The sequence below is a fragment of the Filicampus tigris genome, chromosome 18, assembly GCF_054856515.1.
Source record: "Filicampus tigris isolate MCC_2025a chromosome 18, RoL_Ftig_1.0, whole genome shotgun sequence".
In the NCBI taxonomy this organism is placed as follows: domain Eukaryota; kingdom Metazoa; phylum Chordata; class Actinopteri; order Syngnathiformes; family Syngnathidae; genus Filicampus; species Filicampus tigris.
In genome coordinates this window covers 10617605-10634813 of record NC_141234.1, presented here as the reverse complement: position 1 = coordinate 10634813, position 17209 = coordinate 10617605, and the positions used below count along the sequence as shown (strand labels likewise).

Genomic DNA, 17209 nt, shown 5'->3' with positions numbered 1-17209 from the left:
GGTCACCAGTTAAGAGTCCAACAAGAGGACAGGGAGCATTACTGAAACCAGATGGACTCATTAGACTTTGAGGGTAAGTTAAAAGTTCCTGGTTTAGATTTATATGACAGCCTCCATGACTGCGTTTTACACTATGAGGAGGGTGGAAGCCGAAGAGGAAGGAATATGGTGAAACAAAAGCATTCTAGAATGGCAAGTGTTTACGGTTGTTGAAGCTATGAATAGTGCTGTTTAATGTTCAAAATCTTTCCCCGTGTCACTGATAACTGCTTAATGGTTTCAAGCACGACGGAGTCCGCAGCTTTGGTTGACAGGCTGAAAGACATCAGCATTGATGGGCTCATGTTTAAGGTGGAAGTCAACGCAAACATTTTTTTTTTCTCGAGAATATGTTCTATGAAAGCACACTAGTTGAAACGGGGCATTCTGATAAATATTGCGTTTGTGGAATACGTGTTAATCCACTCGTTTCTAGCCATCTCAGGGGTCGGCCATTTTGTCTTCTGTCGACTGAAAATGACATCACAACTGCTCACAAGGACCAATCACGGCTCTCATTCATAAAACAGGTCAGCCGTGATTGGTCGCTGTGAGAAGTTGTGATGTCATTTTCAGTCGAAAGAAGACAAAATGGCCGCCCCCAGAGATGGCAAAAAACGAGTGCATTTTGCTGCTTAACTTATATTCCACAAACGCGAAATGAATCAGAATGCCGTGTTTCAACCAGTGGGCCTGCTGGGAACATATTCTTGAAAAAAATATGTTTGGGTTGACTTTCGCTATAATGTCAGTAAATGAACGACCAAAAAGTGTCCTCAGTTGTTTTAACGCGAGATTAATATTTGTTTTTGCGTGGAGGCGTTTGCAGTCAAAGCCAATGGGAATTCCGTTCACTGTTAAAACGCATTAGCATAATGTCGTATATCAAAGTATTCAAGAAATGTTGGCCCAGTTGCCTGGGTGACTCCTGTAATTTGTTCCAAGTATATCTAACATTTAAACTGCTGACCGTAGCCCAAGTCAACATCTTGCACTGGCGAGCATGCTATATTTATAGGCAGACAAATTTCTTTGTGGGTTCAACATTTAATGTTGATTGATTAGCTGACATCCATCCAAAGAAGTGAATGTTTTGTTTGAGAACGATAACAAATCAACAATATTCACAAGGAGAGTACAGTCACTTTTTGATAGCTGTCCCAAAATTCAGTTGACCTCGGGTTTTAAAGCAGTCAGGGATCCAACGGAAGGTTTGGCTTGACTTTAAACGGTAGCTATAAAATTGAGTAAAAATTCAAATGCTAGAATGTGTGACCCCTGGTTTTGAAACAGTCATAGCTTCAAAGTAGGGTTTAAAAGGTGAGTTTAGCTTGTGTGCCCATTTTTAACAGTCAAAAGATCGATTTCTTGGCTGATATTTGCTCCTACTAAGTCCCATTGTACCATTTTTCTTCATCTGAGAGGAAGTAATCCATTTACACAAATGCAATGAGGCTGTAAATGGTCTCGGTGCACACACGGAGGGGCAAGTTTAGCGGCAGCAGCGTCTCCTGACACCAACAAAGGCCAAATGCTTGTTTGCCAACTTGTATGGAAGCTCTTCACACTTCACTGCCTCAGCCACTATTCAAGACATTCCGCCATGGGTGTTGGGTCAGTACAGGTGCTGAGGGCCGCATCGTTGTTTGCAGGCTGCTGTAATTTGTTTAACCTTATTTTAGGCCCTGGAATCTCAACAATGACGAGGCACGACAAGTCACGACAGCATTTTTTGGCACTTTGGCAAGCCGTCATTGGCACCTATGTACTTAAACCGTTTGAAACTCTGTGATGTGTGCAACAAGGAAGCTAGCTTTGTGTCATCTGGTTTGACTGGAAAAAAACATTTTTTTTTCTATGTATTGGTCGGCCAACTTTAGCTATTGTTGCTGGATGTGCAATTGCACCCTTGCTGATGAGCTAGACGGCTATTTTTTTATGATATGAAGCGCGAAAACAAGAATACCGCCAAGGATGCAGCTGCAAACAGTGCAGACATCATATAATGAATGTTGTCAACATTTCAAGCACATGATTGACAAGACATCTTAGTGGGGCAAAGGCAAGCATGTTTGATTCCTCTCACCTTCCAAAAACATGCATTTTAAGTTAACTGAAGACACTTGATTGCCCAAAGGTGTGTATGAGTGTGAACAAATTGTTGTTTGTCAGTTTATATTTTGAGATCGCCTGGCAACCAGTGTGGGGTGAACACCACTTGTCAGCGTCAGCTGGGATAGCTCACCTATGACACCAATAAGGACAAGTGGTGTGGAAAAATGGATGCATGCAATAGATACACTACACATAAAATGAAGGACATTTGCAATTAAACTTTTCATCATGAATAGAAATAGGAAGGCAGTGCTTTTTTAAAATCTTGACTGTGTAAACGTTTTATTTTGACATCTATCAAGCTGAATAAACCATAAATAGAAGCATCGCATCAAATTAGGGATGTAACGATTAATCGATTTCAAATAGATTTACTATGATCAATCAATTAGATAAAAAGCCATTAATCGAAAATCGATCTAAAATCTCAATTCTCTATGTTTTTTTAGAAAAAGCTCCTTGGTTTCACACCATAGCAAACAATCAGCATGGCTGAGAAGTCATTGTTTATCCTACAATCCACAGTCATGATTTTGTGAAATAAAACATTTATATCCACAATCTTGCGCAATTCATTCAAAGGGATGTAACGATTAATCGAAAATGGATCTAAAATTGATTTTCCCGGATTAATCGAAAATTGAGTTGATTAAAATCATCTAGAAAATGGTGTCTTGAAACGTTTTTTCATTGCAGATGCATAGCACATTTTGAATGTGTAGATCAAATTATGCTTTTGCGCCAAACATCATTGCGCATTGCGTTTGTGGATGGCTGCAGAACCACACTAGTGCACAGAGACAAGCATGGTAGCAATTTAAAAAAAAATCGAATCGAATCAAAAATCGGGAACTGAAAATCGAATCGAATCGGGGCTTGAGTGAATCGTTACATCCCTACATCTAATTCAGATGAACATTTTTGAAACATTTCACATTACATAATGATATATAACATACTCCTTGCAAAACTATAGCTACACATTTATATCTATTTTTACGCTATTCTGCCAACTGTCTGGTCGCACTGTCACAGCAGAAAACAGTTTTGGATATAATTTTGTAATCAGCCTGGGCACTATAAATAAGCCACAGGGAGCACAATGGAGGGAGCGGGATAGAGACGGAAGGAAAAAAAACATGAAAAAACAGTTTTGTGCTTGTTTTGATGTTTGTAGTAAATACAGTAAACATCTTGAATTGAAGGGTATATCTCTGTTTTTAAAGAACTATGACAAAAGTGACATAGCTTACCTTGTAAGAGAAAGAAAAAGCCAGATGTGGTTTTCATTCTTCCATCAGTAAGTAGTTGGCACATTGTGTGCACACTTATATGATGGCAAAAACAACAAAAAAAAACAAATCAAACAATTTATGTGGTATAAAAAGTCCAGTCCAAGCAAAGATTATAATCTTAGTGCATCACATTTTATTTGGTAGCAACACAACACTGACCACGTTACAAAAGATGTTTAAATAAATCAGCAAATCTACTGTTTAATGAGGTAAAAGCAGAGTTATCAGTGACACACTTCTCTTGTGTTATCTTCATTTTGTTAAGAAAAAAAAAAAAAAAAAAAAGCTTTCCTCTGGAAAGCTGATTTATACATAAACACATTCAATGATCCAATATTATACGAACAAGTCAGTGGTAGCGTTACATGTTCCAGACACACCTAATGCATATTTCTCTCTTCCTACATGCTCCTTCCATGAATCCAGACACATTCTGTTGTCGTAAGGTAAACGTTATGAAATGTTCGTTCGTGTGAATAATTTGCTGGAACAATGAATTTATTGACATGCCTCATATCCAACCCCATTCAGATGAAGTGTCATGCTAATGTCTCTAAAAAAAACCTTTGCTTTTCCTCAGTTAGAGTTGACATTATGATGATACAGGACAGATGAAATGACCCATCACAGGCCTATTTAATTTGCAAACATGGCAGCCAGCTTAATATAAGCCCTTATAATTTTTGAATGGTGACTGACATTCTTTAAGTCCCAGTCCCAGCATATGCAGAAATAAAAGCAACATTTTCCAATTGTTTTGTCAAATCATCAGCAACATAAACAGTTAGAAAGGAGGTCAACCCAAACATATCTTTTTTTCGAGACTATGATCTATGCAGGCCCACAAGTTTGAGACAAGACATTCTGATTCATGTTGTGTTTTTAGAATATGAGTTAGGCAGCAGAATCCAGCCATCTCAGGGGTCGGCCATTTTGTCACTTCTGTCGACTGAAAATGACATCGCAGTTGCTCGGGGACGAGATAGCAACCAATCATGGCTCAGCTTCAAAAAACGGGTGAGCTGTGATTGGTCGTTACCTGAGCAACTACGATGTCATTTTCAGTGGACAGAAGTGACAAAATGGCCGCCATTGAGATGGCTAAAGCGGGTACATTTTGATGCGTAACTCATATCCCCCCCCCCGACGCAATATTAATCAGAATGCCTCGTCTCAACTAGTGTGCCTGCATAGAACATATTCTGGAAAAAAACACGCTTGGGTTGACTTCCGCTTTAAATGTGACTGTACTAATCAAATTACACGGACCGAACATTTCTCTTCTGTTGGGTATTGTCACTCATCTTCGGATGGCCTTGGATTGGATATAGGTTCTTGAGGGAAATTTTAAATCCGCATTTTAAATGTTACTTTCACTATCCCCCCCCCCCTCCCCCACGCCCCGCCCCCTCTTTCCACTATGGCCCTAATACTCCTTCAGAAATTGTTTGGACGGGTCTAATCGTTCACTTCTGAAGTGGATCCCACAACACATCAAAACTTAAAACAATCATCAATGCCTTGCAGTTGGATATCATCAATAAAATAAAGGTCGCCTTTAAACTGAGCGTGCTTCTCATTCATAATGAACATATAGACTGTAAAAGACATTCATGTGATGGTGGATATTTGTACACAGTTGGCATACGAGATGAATACTTGACACCGCGATAACAATTTAAGGCACTTTTCTGTGAGCAACGATTCGATACCAAAAACGTCAAAATTATGTGAGTTGTGTCCTCAGAGCATAAAAGGTCAGTTCCGTCCTGCAGTTTGTGAGTCCTCGCCGCTCTGCCACCCATCGCTCCGTCCTATTCGGAACGTCCTCGTTCTTACAAATCCTCATTTTCCTGATGCGTGTTTTGAAAACGTGCACGCATTCCCAGTGTGGGATAAACACACTTGACTTATAGTGTCCTTAAATAATTACAAGTGCGTTCATCTGCTCAGGGTCATAAATCATGCCTCCCTCTTGTTTTCTTCCCCCGTGGCTGCTTCTCGGTTCGTTGCGGAGGAAAAGGTTACGAAGCATGGCGGGTGAAATGAGATGAGGACAAAACTGGAAGCGGTCCCACTAATGTGCTAAATAGCCATTTGGCGGTTTAACGGCTAGGAGAATTCCAGCGGGCGGATCATCATGGCCGTGGCTCGTAGTGAGTAGCTGGGGCCCTTAAAGTAGTGCCACTTGATACCGTTTACCTTCCCCACGTGCTGCCCTTGCACAAAGTACATGCCGTTAAGGTTGGATGGACCGCAAGCGTCAAACCACCAACCTAAAAAGAGAACATAAAGACGTTAATGTTGATAGTATTTGTTATATATTATGAACCTGGTTGAATTGTCATCCTACCAAAAATGCTCGTTTTTCAATAAGAATCCACACATAGCTTATGTCCTGAAAACCAAGACGACCACAGTCCGTCCCATTCGACATCTGGATTTTTTTTTTTATGCACTTCAATATGCTAGTAGATGATACCAAAATTCTGTACATAAATGCATTTGCTGTCATAGATTTATTCAATAAGATAGTATTGTGCATTGTCATAAAAACTGGAGCTGTGTGCTATACAAAACAAATCAGCTGTGAGAGCAGGGAAAATCACAAACAAGCTGATCCAAATTGGCCTTGTGTATTCTGGACAAGAATCTGCGACGTCATTATCCGAAGGGTAATGATCCAGATGTGTATGATTTTTGGCAATGAATTTGAATAAACAGTAAATCCCATTTAACATTTCATCTGTAAGGGCTTGGGAGCCAGCGGGTCAACGTTCAAGTCTTGCTCGAATAGCGACAAGATGTTGAAGAGATGCTTGTGTAGTTTCTGGCAACTGTTGAGGTACTCTTGAGCAAGGCCAGAGCTGGGCTGAAGTACTCGTGCACATGTACATGTAGGTCATGCATTCATTCAATAAAATTTAGACCTATCCAGAACCTTGCTCAACACACACATAATACAAGCAGAGCTTAAATATTAGGGATGTAACGATTCACTGAAGGCCCGATTCGATTCGATTTTCAATTTGATTTTTAAAAAATTGCTACCATGCTTGTCTCTGTGCACTAGTGTGGTTCTGCAGCCATCCACAAACGCGATACGCAATGACGACTGGCGCAAAAGCATAATTTGATCAACATTCAAAACGTGCTATGCATCTGGAATGAAAAAACTTTTCAAGACATCATTTTCTAGATGTATTTAAGCAACTTCATTTTCGATTAATCGGATCGATTAATCGATTAATTGGGGAGAATCGATTTTAGATGGCTTTTCCATTAATCGTTACATCCCTATTAAATATACATGATGGCTTTTTCTTTTCCATTTCTATTGCTTAGCTTCTATCTCATGCACTGATTTGCACCTGCTAGCTAACAACCAATCAGAGTAATTGTCACCAACACCATTTTGCATACAGAAATTGTTGGCTCATTCAAATCTAAAAACTGCAATGACTCAAGAATTTCGTAATTCTTCAAAATTCTGCTTTTTATTTCAGGTTTGTTCCTGCTTGTATTATGAATGTATTGAGCAAGATTGTGGATATGAATGTTTTATTTCCCGAAACCATGACTGTGGATTGTAGGATAAAAAATGACTTCCCAGCCATGCTGATTGTTTGCTATGGTGTGAAGCCAAGTGCCTTTTCCTCAAAAAACATAGAGAATTCTATTTGAGATCACATTTAGATGCGCCACCTGGCCAGTGTCACTCCTGACATTCTTACCTTACCTCTTCCAATTATGTTGATTGGTTCAATATAGTCTTTATTTTGTAAACAGAGGCAAACTATTATTAAAAAATAAGCACATTCTCAAACAAAAAAAATCAGAAAAATTAATTAACTGCACCGCATCACCCTCCTGAAGACACAGGCCCACCGGGCACTTGCCCGCCGCGCCCGATGGCCACTCCTGCCGTGAGCAAGGCATTAATTATTTTGAGTAGTTCAAACAAACTATGAAAATGAATGAACATTTCAGGCTTGTTGACTTTTTTAAACTAAAAATACTGACATGCAAATAGCCTGGGTCTCCGTGTGGCAATACTTGACTCTATTCAACCTCTACCGTTCAATGTGTTACTGCCACTGGGGTCATTATCAAGCCCACTACCTGTTGCTGAACTCTTTTGGTACCTCACTCTATTTAAAGCACAAGTATTTGTACACTCGCTACACTGGGGATAACTGCGTGGTGGTGGCATGGGAAAATGTTATTCCACTCTCAAGGTGACACAATTCATCACATCTTTTTCTGCTATTAAGAGAAAGACATTCGATCGTAAGAATCCAACATATTGGGAGATAAATATGAAAGCCATAAAACTGTATTTTATATATCAGCAATGCGACGTTCACATCTATCTGTAGCCGGTGAACTCTCTCTTGCTGATACAGTCCGATATAGAACATATGCAAGGCATGGCATGTGTCACACGGCTCCCTTCTGTGTCAGACCTGAACACCACTTTGGCCTGTGACATTTCACAAGGCTTGTCAGCCATCACTGGGAATGCGCTGCCCTTGTTGCTAGTGCTCATCGCAGTGATGCCAAAAGTTCACCGCTTCATCGTGAGCAATGTGCACACACAAAATTGTGGGACAACTAGCTGACAAAACTGTTTGGAATTCCATAGCGCTGGCTTAAGAAGGAGATTCATTTGAACACGTTTGCTTGCCAATATCAATGTCACATTTCGTGAGAAATGAATGAAAATGTCCGGAAACAAGAATCAGTAAAATTTTATATGGGATGTTGAGCTCATTTCTCAGAGGAGTTCATGGTGTAATAATGCGTTCAAGCTAAAACATTACTTCAAAGGCAAGTCTGGTAAGCGCGCTCTGGTTCTGATAACTTTGTAGGTTTTGCTGAGTGAGACAAAAGATTCAGTGGAGAGAAAATGCAAGCTTGCTTCGCTTGTGACTGAAAGTATATTTTCAATTCATGAATTGTAGTTTTGTCCATCACAACCTCGGAGGTTGTACAACATTGGACATTTTTTTAATCCATATTTCAGAATCTATGTGCTGCCATGTTGAATCTAATCCGCCCAGGGCCTTCAGCATCAGTAGTGCTCATTTACGTAGCAGAATGGTATTTTTTTTTTTCTCACTTACATCATCTAATACCATGCCCGTTTTTTTATACTAGCAGGACATAAATTAAGTAGCGAGTGCACTGTTGGATTCGGACCAGTCCTGAGTCAGGTAACCTTGGAACCTGGCAATAAGAAATGAATCACTCGGCATTAGGGTGTTGTCCGGTTACTCGATGACAGCTCTTTTTATTCGAATGCGTTCACAACGACATGTAGCGATACCGATGGGAACGTTTTTTTTTTTTTTTTAAATGCTTGATTAGCTGTCAGAAAGCAGCAAAAGAGCAGCGAGGGTCACTAGGTTCCACTTTCAAGGCAGGAGAAGACGTGTCATTTTAAATCACGTTGACGTTTGGTGCGGTGCCGGAGCATTTTTATATTGTGCTCATTTTCCGACCACAGTGCAACTATGGGAGGGATGTGGCTTAATAGCTGTGGACAGTATATACTGCAACATAAGCCAATTGTATGTATTACAGGAGGAGGTCCAGTTCGGTCAGACATGAACAAATAAGGCATGGATATCGCGGCTGACTTGTGAAGCCAAACATGGACTCAATGGAGCACATGGGTAATGGCAAACGGCATTGGTTTTTGTAATAATAATAATAATAATCATCATATTTAAAAAAACATACAATAAATAATATATAAAATAAATAAATATATAATTTATTTAATATTTACAATATTACAATTTATGGCACAAATGGTACAATTTAATATATATATATAAAAAAAAATAATGATAATAAAAAAATACACACTAAATTATTTCCTAAGTGGCCAGTAATTTAAGACGCAAAGTTGTAGATTTCCAGGATGCACTATATGTTTCATGAGTACATTAATAATGTATATTTGTTGTTAATTTTCTTTGTTAAGGTGACTCGCCCATATGCAAATTTTGGTCACAAAACAAAACCTATTTTTCTTTCTTTGTCCAGGATAAGGACTTCCCAAAGCAGCAGACAGGTGAGTTTTTGGTCAATTAAAGCGAAAGTCAACCCAAACATTTTTTTCAAGAATATGTTCGCAGAAGGCCCACTAGTTGAAACATGGCATTCTGATTCATTTTACGTTTGTGGAATATAAGTTAAGCAGCAAAATGCGTTTGCTTTTAGCCATCTCTGGCGGCGGCCATTTTGTCACTTCTGTCGACTGAAAATGACATCACAACTGCTCACAGCGACCAATCACGGCTGACCTGTTTTCTGAATGTGAGCTGTGATTGGCCCATGTGAGCAGTTGTGATGTCATTTTCAGTCGACAGAAGACAAAATGGCCGCCCACGGAGATGGCTAGAAACGAGTGGATTAACATTTATTCCACAAACGCAATATTTATCAGAATGCGTTTCAACTAGTGGGCTTGCATAGAACATATTTTTGAAGAAAAAAAAACATTTGCGTTGACTTCCACCTTTAAACTGTGTTTATTGTTTTGCTAAGTTTCTTCAATTATTTATTTGAATCATCAGGCGTAACTTCATTGCTCCATCAGTTCTATCATCAATTATTCATCTTTTTTTTGTAAATGCTATTTATTCAGAAAAGTTAAAGTTAAAATGTTGGAACTGCACTCACCACCAGTGAACATGAGTGCGCACTTGCACATGCAGTTGTCATTGTCCATGTCCTTGGTGCTGAAGTCCGCCCCGTGGATCACTAGACTGCTCTGTCTGCCGGCCGTCCCGCTGTGACTTTTCAGGAACAGCCTGAAAGACATCAGAGGTCGGACATGAAAACACATCAGGGTGAGGACGAGGGGAAGAGGAGTGTGAGTGACGGAAGGCAATAAAGTCACAACATGCTGCAGGAGATGTCTCCTGAGAGGTTTTTTTTTTTTTTTTTTTTTTTTGTGTTGTGAATGAGTTTATAAAGACCACCTGTAACAACATTAGAAAGATTGACTGGATATAAAATGACAACTAGTTGGGCACTGGAAGCAGATGTTACATTTTAGAAAAAAAAATCCATTTTATGATGTGTTAATCAGATTTTATCCCATTTTTGCTACTGGAATACACCTGGTTGTATTATGTGTGGTCCATTTACCAGAAAAAAAAAATGTTGTCTGCAAATCTAATCTTTTTCGTTGCATGGTAAATCGTGTCAGGCTCTGGCCCAACTCATCCAAGCGTGACAGACAAAAGGTGAATCAAACCAGAGTACGGATCAGGACATTCACACTCTCCAAACCGACCTGTCAAGTGCGACAAAGCATGCGACCTAAGAATGCATTTGCCTGACTTAAATTGTCATCTCAACATGGCATACAAGATGTAGTGAACCTTTTGACCTCTTTCCCTTGCTACACTTGATGATTAAAAAAAATATAGATTTTCTGTTAAATTTTATGTATGACAGTTGATGACCAACGGAGCAAGTAAGAGTAATTTGCAGTTGGTTGAATACCTCAGAGAGACTGGTAAACTCCCTTTAGCAAAGAAAGTCATTTAACTTTAAAAGACTCCTTTATTTATACAGCTGTGTAAAAGATTGATCTGTAGAAGGAGCAGTAGTAAAAACATTAGGGGAAAAAAAAAAAAGAATTGTTGGCCATTGAAACAATTTATATAGTGGTCAAATGGAAAGATATGGAATATAAACAATTTTAAATTTAAAGTTGTTTACTAATAGGGTGAGCCTGTAGTTTGGTGCATACTAAATAATCATGAACTGAACACTGTTGTGTTGCTGGGCAGTATTCGAGAAAATAGTATGCAAATAATAAGCAAGCCTCCAAATAATGCAGTTTAGCAGGCAGGAGATGTCTTCAAAATGATGTCCTAGTAGACAACATACCAACTCACTTACGAGCAGAATTGCCAGTAAGTCCTAATTCCAAGTAACAAAACATGTTGTGTCAAGAATAAGGTCTGCTGCTACTCTGATAAAGACCAGACTTACACTTTTAACTCTATACTCTCCATTTTACAAAGCCGTTGTAATCTCTGTTGCAGTCACAAATTGCCAAGACACATCATCAAGAAGGATTTTCAGCATGACACTTTGACAGGAAGCTTTAAATAGTATGTGTCTGTGTTTACTGAGTGTTCACCATATTTACCAGGCCAACAACTACGAAGTGAACTGACATCTGTTATGCTTCCTGTCAGGGTTTGTTCCGCACACAATTTGTAAGTAGACTCATCTCAAAATGGGAAGTGATAAAGATAAAGATAAGGAACTATATTGGGGACGGGAATGACATAGACTACGTTTACATGCAGTGGATATTCTCGTTTAGGTTCAAATTAAAAACCCGTTTACATGTGCGTGAGCGAACAGAGTTACAACAGCATTTGAATGACCCGATTAATCGGCGACGCACAAACGACGTGACACAAATACCGTATTTTCCGGGCTATAAGTCGCTCCGAGTACAAGTCGCACCAGCCATAAAATATAAAAATAAAGAAGGGAAAAACATATATAAGTCGCACTGGAGTATAAGTCGCATTTTGGAGGGAAATTTATTTGATAAAATCCAACGCCAAGAACAGACGTGTCATTTAAAATTTAAATGACGAATAATTTAAAATAAAAATAAAATAGAGGTAAGGTATGCTTATGTTGCATTACACAACGCTAATAACGCTAATATTAAATTGCACAAGCTAGCAAATGAGTAAAACAAATAGACGTATTGGGCACCTCTAACCCCCGGTGAATAGTTACAGGGCCGTGCCACAAACAGTATAGACTTGTATGAACACGACCGTGGCCAAAAAATAGTTGGGGACACGTATATGTGTGTCTGTATACACACACACTGTGTCATTTTCACTGTAGAGACAGATAATAACGTGAAAAAAACCCACTGCGGAGAAATCTATGTATTCAAGTTAAGTTCGCTACGCCGAGGATGACGAGCATGAAATGACGAATGTGCCGTTTAAGGATTCATTCATCTGCAAGTTTGATCGGGTCAAAGTCGAATTGCTGTTTCCCAACCATCAAACCACAGCATTGTTTGTTTGGAACTGTATCAAGATCAAGACAGATTGATTTGATCCACACCCAAGCTCAATTATTGTGTCCATCTGGCGATGTCGTTGTAAATCATCCCAAATGTCTTTGAAGAAGTTTGGGTGTAATCTATATACATTTTACCAAGTGTCAACAAAGTACTATCACCGGCAGATTAAGCGCTATCAAAGTTATACACCCCAGTCAACAAAAGAAAATAACTCCAACATGGTCAGAGGAGGCATCAGATGTCTGCGAATTGTTTGTCTGACACCATTTCCAAGTGAAACTAGGTCACGGCGATCGACACCGTGCAGTGTTATAAAACCATATTCATCAAACTGAGCTGAATCGCCAACACAAACTAAATAAAGCAACATAACATTGTTGAAACAAAGACGTTTGTTTGTATACCTTCTAATCTTTATTAGAAACAAGCGTATGCATTCCAATTTTTTTTAACGTTCGTAAATATCATTAAAACCTTATTGTCGTTTTCCTCAGTGAAGGTACGCTCGCAAATTCAATGTAGAGATGTACTGTAGGTCTAAAGCAGTTCTTGGAGTTGTTTCTCCAAACACACAAGAGAAACGTGTTGGATTACACCAGAGCAGGATGGGATTGACGTGGGGCCCCAGATCTACTAACATGTGGTCCATTATTACGAACAGAGGTTATTGCTGTCATACAGGAAGACGAGTCCAAGCACTACCCTGCACAAAGTTCATATGAAACTTTGAAACTTGGTTGAAACGCAAACTACAGTGTAATAAATCTTTCTTTTTCACAACTTTCACATGATATGCTTTTTATAAATGACTTTCCTCTCTATATTTTTGACATATCCAAGAGTGCCCTGATGCGTTACATTTGTAATAATCAAAAACAATCAAATACGCATTAGCAGGAGTCCCAGTCAACTAGTAATGAGCTGATCATTTGAAACAGGTGTGTTTCAGGTGGGAAATTTCTGAAACATGCAGCAAAGCAGCTCTGGAGGACTGGAGTTTGAGACCTCTGTAATTAGACAATGTTCATTTTAACATGTTTAATGGTATTATGACTCAAACCTAACCAGTTTTAACAAAACAATAAATACCATTTTATATGCTGTACAAAATCAGTCAAGTCACTTTGCCAGAGAATGGAGTAGCTTCACCCACTCACAATCTTGATTTGAACCCTAACCCTAACCATTTAACCCTAAATCTCTAACCCTAACCCTAACCCTAACTCTCTAACCCTAACTTGACAACCACGATTTACGTACGCTGAACTTGCAAGAGAACAATTACGCTGAACTTCATATAAGCTTCTAGGTTAAAAATATTCAGAATTGGGGCTGTTGAACAGGCAAAACAACACATTAAAAAATTGCTCCGAGCACCAGATAAAATCTTACAACAACGGGACAGGACAGCTTATTATGATAGGAAGGGCCAATAAAAAATGAGAGAAAAAAAAGCTTTGCACGAAATTGCTTCAATTTATATATAATTAATCTTTTAATAAGAAATGAAGTACCCATATTAAAAAACAAAAAAACAAAAACCCTCAGTATATTTACTTTAAATCTACAAATACTAAGATTTTTGATTCAACCAGCAAACCTGCTAGTGTAATTACATTTTAAAATAAAGCAGTTTCCTACATTAATAATCACAATTTATGTTGAAGAATTAAAAGCTAGAATAATTCATTCTACTACATTTATATACAGTTTCCTAACAAATTATACCAAAGAACAGAAAAGGCAGGATAATGTGGCTAATCAAACAAAATTAAAAGAAGATAGGTCGTTAAACAAAATTGTGTCTAAGTGGGGGGGAAAAAACTATAAAAATAATGGTAAGTATGCGTAGCGAGAACACAAACTTCTCTTGGCAAGTAATACCAAGAATGTTGTCTTGAGTTTACTTGGTTATTGTTGGACTGCTCATATTTCTCTTTGCTGAGTGTCTCTGTCTGCATTTGAGGTAGCTCATAAGGATCTTATCAATCGGTATCGGTATCATCTGACCCTTGTCCACGCAGCATAGCTGTTCGTACCTGAACAGGACCAAAAATAATCTTCCCTAACTCAATATAAAGCGGACTGGATTACTCACCACTATCCCCTTCGATCAATAGCAATAAGCACAATACTGAGTTATGACATTCAAACTCACAGAGGTCCCAGAACGCATAATGTAGCAGCACTTTCTGGTTTCTGTTGGCCAATGTTTTAGAAAAGCAATGAGCGAGTGTCCTACCAAAAGTTTTTCTTAGGAACTAACAGATATGAGCAAATCAACTGGACTCCAAACTATGAGGCTACATCCCACTAGTCAATCATTTGCTGTCCTCATCTGAACAAGTGGATAAATAAATCCATGCCAACTTAAGCAAAGCTGAGCCACAGGTTCTTGGGAATCCCTTTCAGGACTGAAGAGATTTTGTTTTAAGGTATCTGTAAGCAAAGTCATTTATCGTTAAGGAGTGATGTAGTTTCAACAAGGTTCTTGTTGTGATCTAAAAATAATACTCACAGAGTAAAGTTAAGATTAAGAAAAAAAAAGCTGTTTTTTGTTTTTGTTTTTACATGCCTCCAAGAGTCAATCTCCAAGACCAAAGCCTTGCAAGGTGAACGGCTGTCCTCACAACACATTTCTCCAAAATAACCATGGCAACAAGGCAAATAGTCGCACACAATTGGGGGACCCAGAGCAATATTTCTCTCTGAAAAGTATGAAAGAGTTGAGGTTAAGGTACAATTGTCCAATTTTCACAACCGAAGGGACTTGTCTGACAGAACCAGAATTACTGTGAAAACCTGAGAAGTGAAGATGTCAGAACCCTTCGTTGAGGCCAGCGATTTCTTGGAACGTTTGGATTTTTGCAGCAATTTTCCATATTTGAGAATCCCAAGCATCTGCCACAGTTCGCCGTATGTTATCACTAACCCCCGTAAGAATAAACAGAAACACTCTGCCCCCCCACACCATCAAATACGTCTGTCAAAGGACATTTACACAGACAACACAGTGATGCATTTTAGTTGGATTGAATCCGTGTTCAAAAAGACCTCTCCACAGGATTGCATAACAGGATCAACACGATTGAATAGATTGGAAATGTTCCTGTGCCTAGAAATTTAATCTTATGATCGCTCCACTTCATCTGTCAATTTAAGCATTTCCATCTTTGTTTTCATATATCTGTGTTTCATATCTCATTCTTTTCCATCAGTAATGTAAGCGAAGAACAAAGCAACATATCGAGGGTGTTCAGAGAATGATGCAATGAGGCAAATCTCTTTATTTATTCTGAAGACTGAAAACATTTTGGTTTTCAAACTATAAATATGAGACAAAGGATAGAAATTTCAGTTTTCATTTCCAGGTAATTCCATTTGGATCTGATACACAGGTTAAACGGTAGTGTCTTTTGTTTGAACCCACCCATTTTTAGCCAGATTGGACCACGTGACTGACAGGTGTGTGTGGCTGCCCAGATTTGTCCTATTTTTAATCATTCATTTAAGAAAACGTGCTCTCAAGGCACACACCTTTCAAATGTGAGTTCTGCCTGTTGACTTTATTTATACTAGTTACACATGTAACCAATGTGAAAACCAGTGCACTTATTTTCATTTTTGTTAAACATTGTGAAGCAGACAGGAAGTGGAAAATCAATCAAAGCCATTACACAAACATTACTTTTTGTTTACTTGAGACTCCCTGAAATGAGAATATAACAATCATCGCTGTCCAGTGAAAAACACGTATGTCCAAATTTTGTCATTATTTTAAATGTTCATGTTAATGGGATGTCCGTAACATGGTAAAAAAAAAGTACAAAAATTCATAATTGTTTTTCACAGAACGGCGATGGTAACACAATATACGAGCCGAGCATCTCATTAGCAAGACAAATAAGGGGGCCAGGGCCCAGTTGTTCAAAATTGTGTTATTTTTTAACCACTGGTTAGAGTGTAAGTGAACGCAAACATTTTTTTTTTCAAGAATATGTTCTATGCAAGCCCACTAGTTGAAACAAGGCATTCTGATAAATAGTGCGTTTGTGGAATAAGTGTTAATCCACTCATTTTTAGCCATCTCGGGGGCGGCCATTTTGTCTTCCGTCGACTGAAAATGACATAACTGCTCACAAAGACCAATCACAGCTGACCTGTTTTCTGAATGTGAGCTGTGATTGATCGTTGTGAGCAGTTGTGATGTCATTTTCAGTCAAAAGAAGACAAAATGACCGCCCCCAGAGATGGCTAAAAATGAGTGCATTTTGCTGCTTAAATTATATTCCACAAACACAAAATGAATCAGAATGCCGTGTTTCAACTAGTGGGCCTGCTGGGAACATATTCTTGAAAAAAATATGTTTGGGTTACCTTCCGCTTTAAGTAGATTGAACCGACCTTTAACTTGAACGGCACCACATGTTATCTTGTTCAAAACTCTATTAACTTTAACCGGGCTGTTAACTTGACGTTAAAGTTAACACACCTAAGGGTCGCTGCTAATCTTTTAACAGTATGGTTAATTCTCAACATATATTCTCTGGATGGCGTTCGTGGCTAACACTGACTTATATAAAACGTAAATCACTGTGTATTGTGGATTATGTTGTTATGTTATTTCAGGGCTGATTTTTTTACAGGTAAATGTGTTGAGCTGGGCATA

General features: G+C 38.7%; 1 protein-coding gene across 1 annotated transcript in view; it reads right to left on the bottom strand.

Annotated features, from left to right (window-relative positions):
• Positions 1–3559: 3559 nt before the first annotated feature.
• The window catches only part of angpt1 (angiopoietin 1), a 48672-nt gene continuing 35022 nt past the window's right edge, over positions 3560–17209 (bottom strand). Inside the window, exons 8-9 of the mRNA XM_086014416.1 lie at positions 10143–10273; positions 3560–5725 (exon numbers count right to left, since the gene is read on the bottom strand). Coding sequence (XP_085870542.1) covers positions 5562–5725; positions 10143–10273 — 295 coding nt within the window. The 3' untranslated portion in view covers positions 3560–5561. The remainder of the gene's footprint in view (positions 5726–10142; positions 10274–17209) is intronic.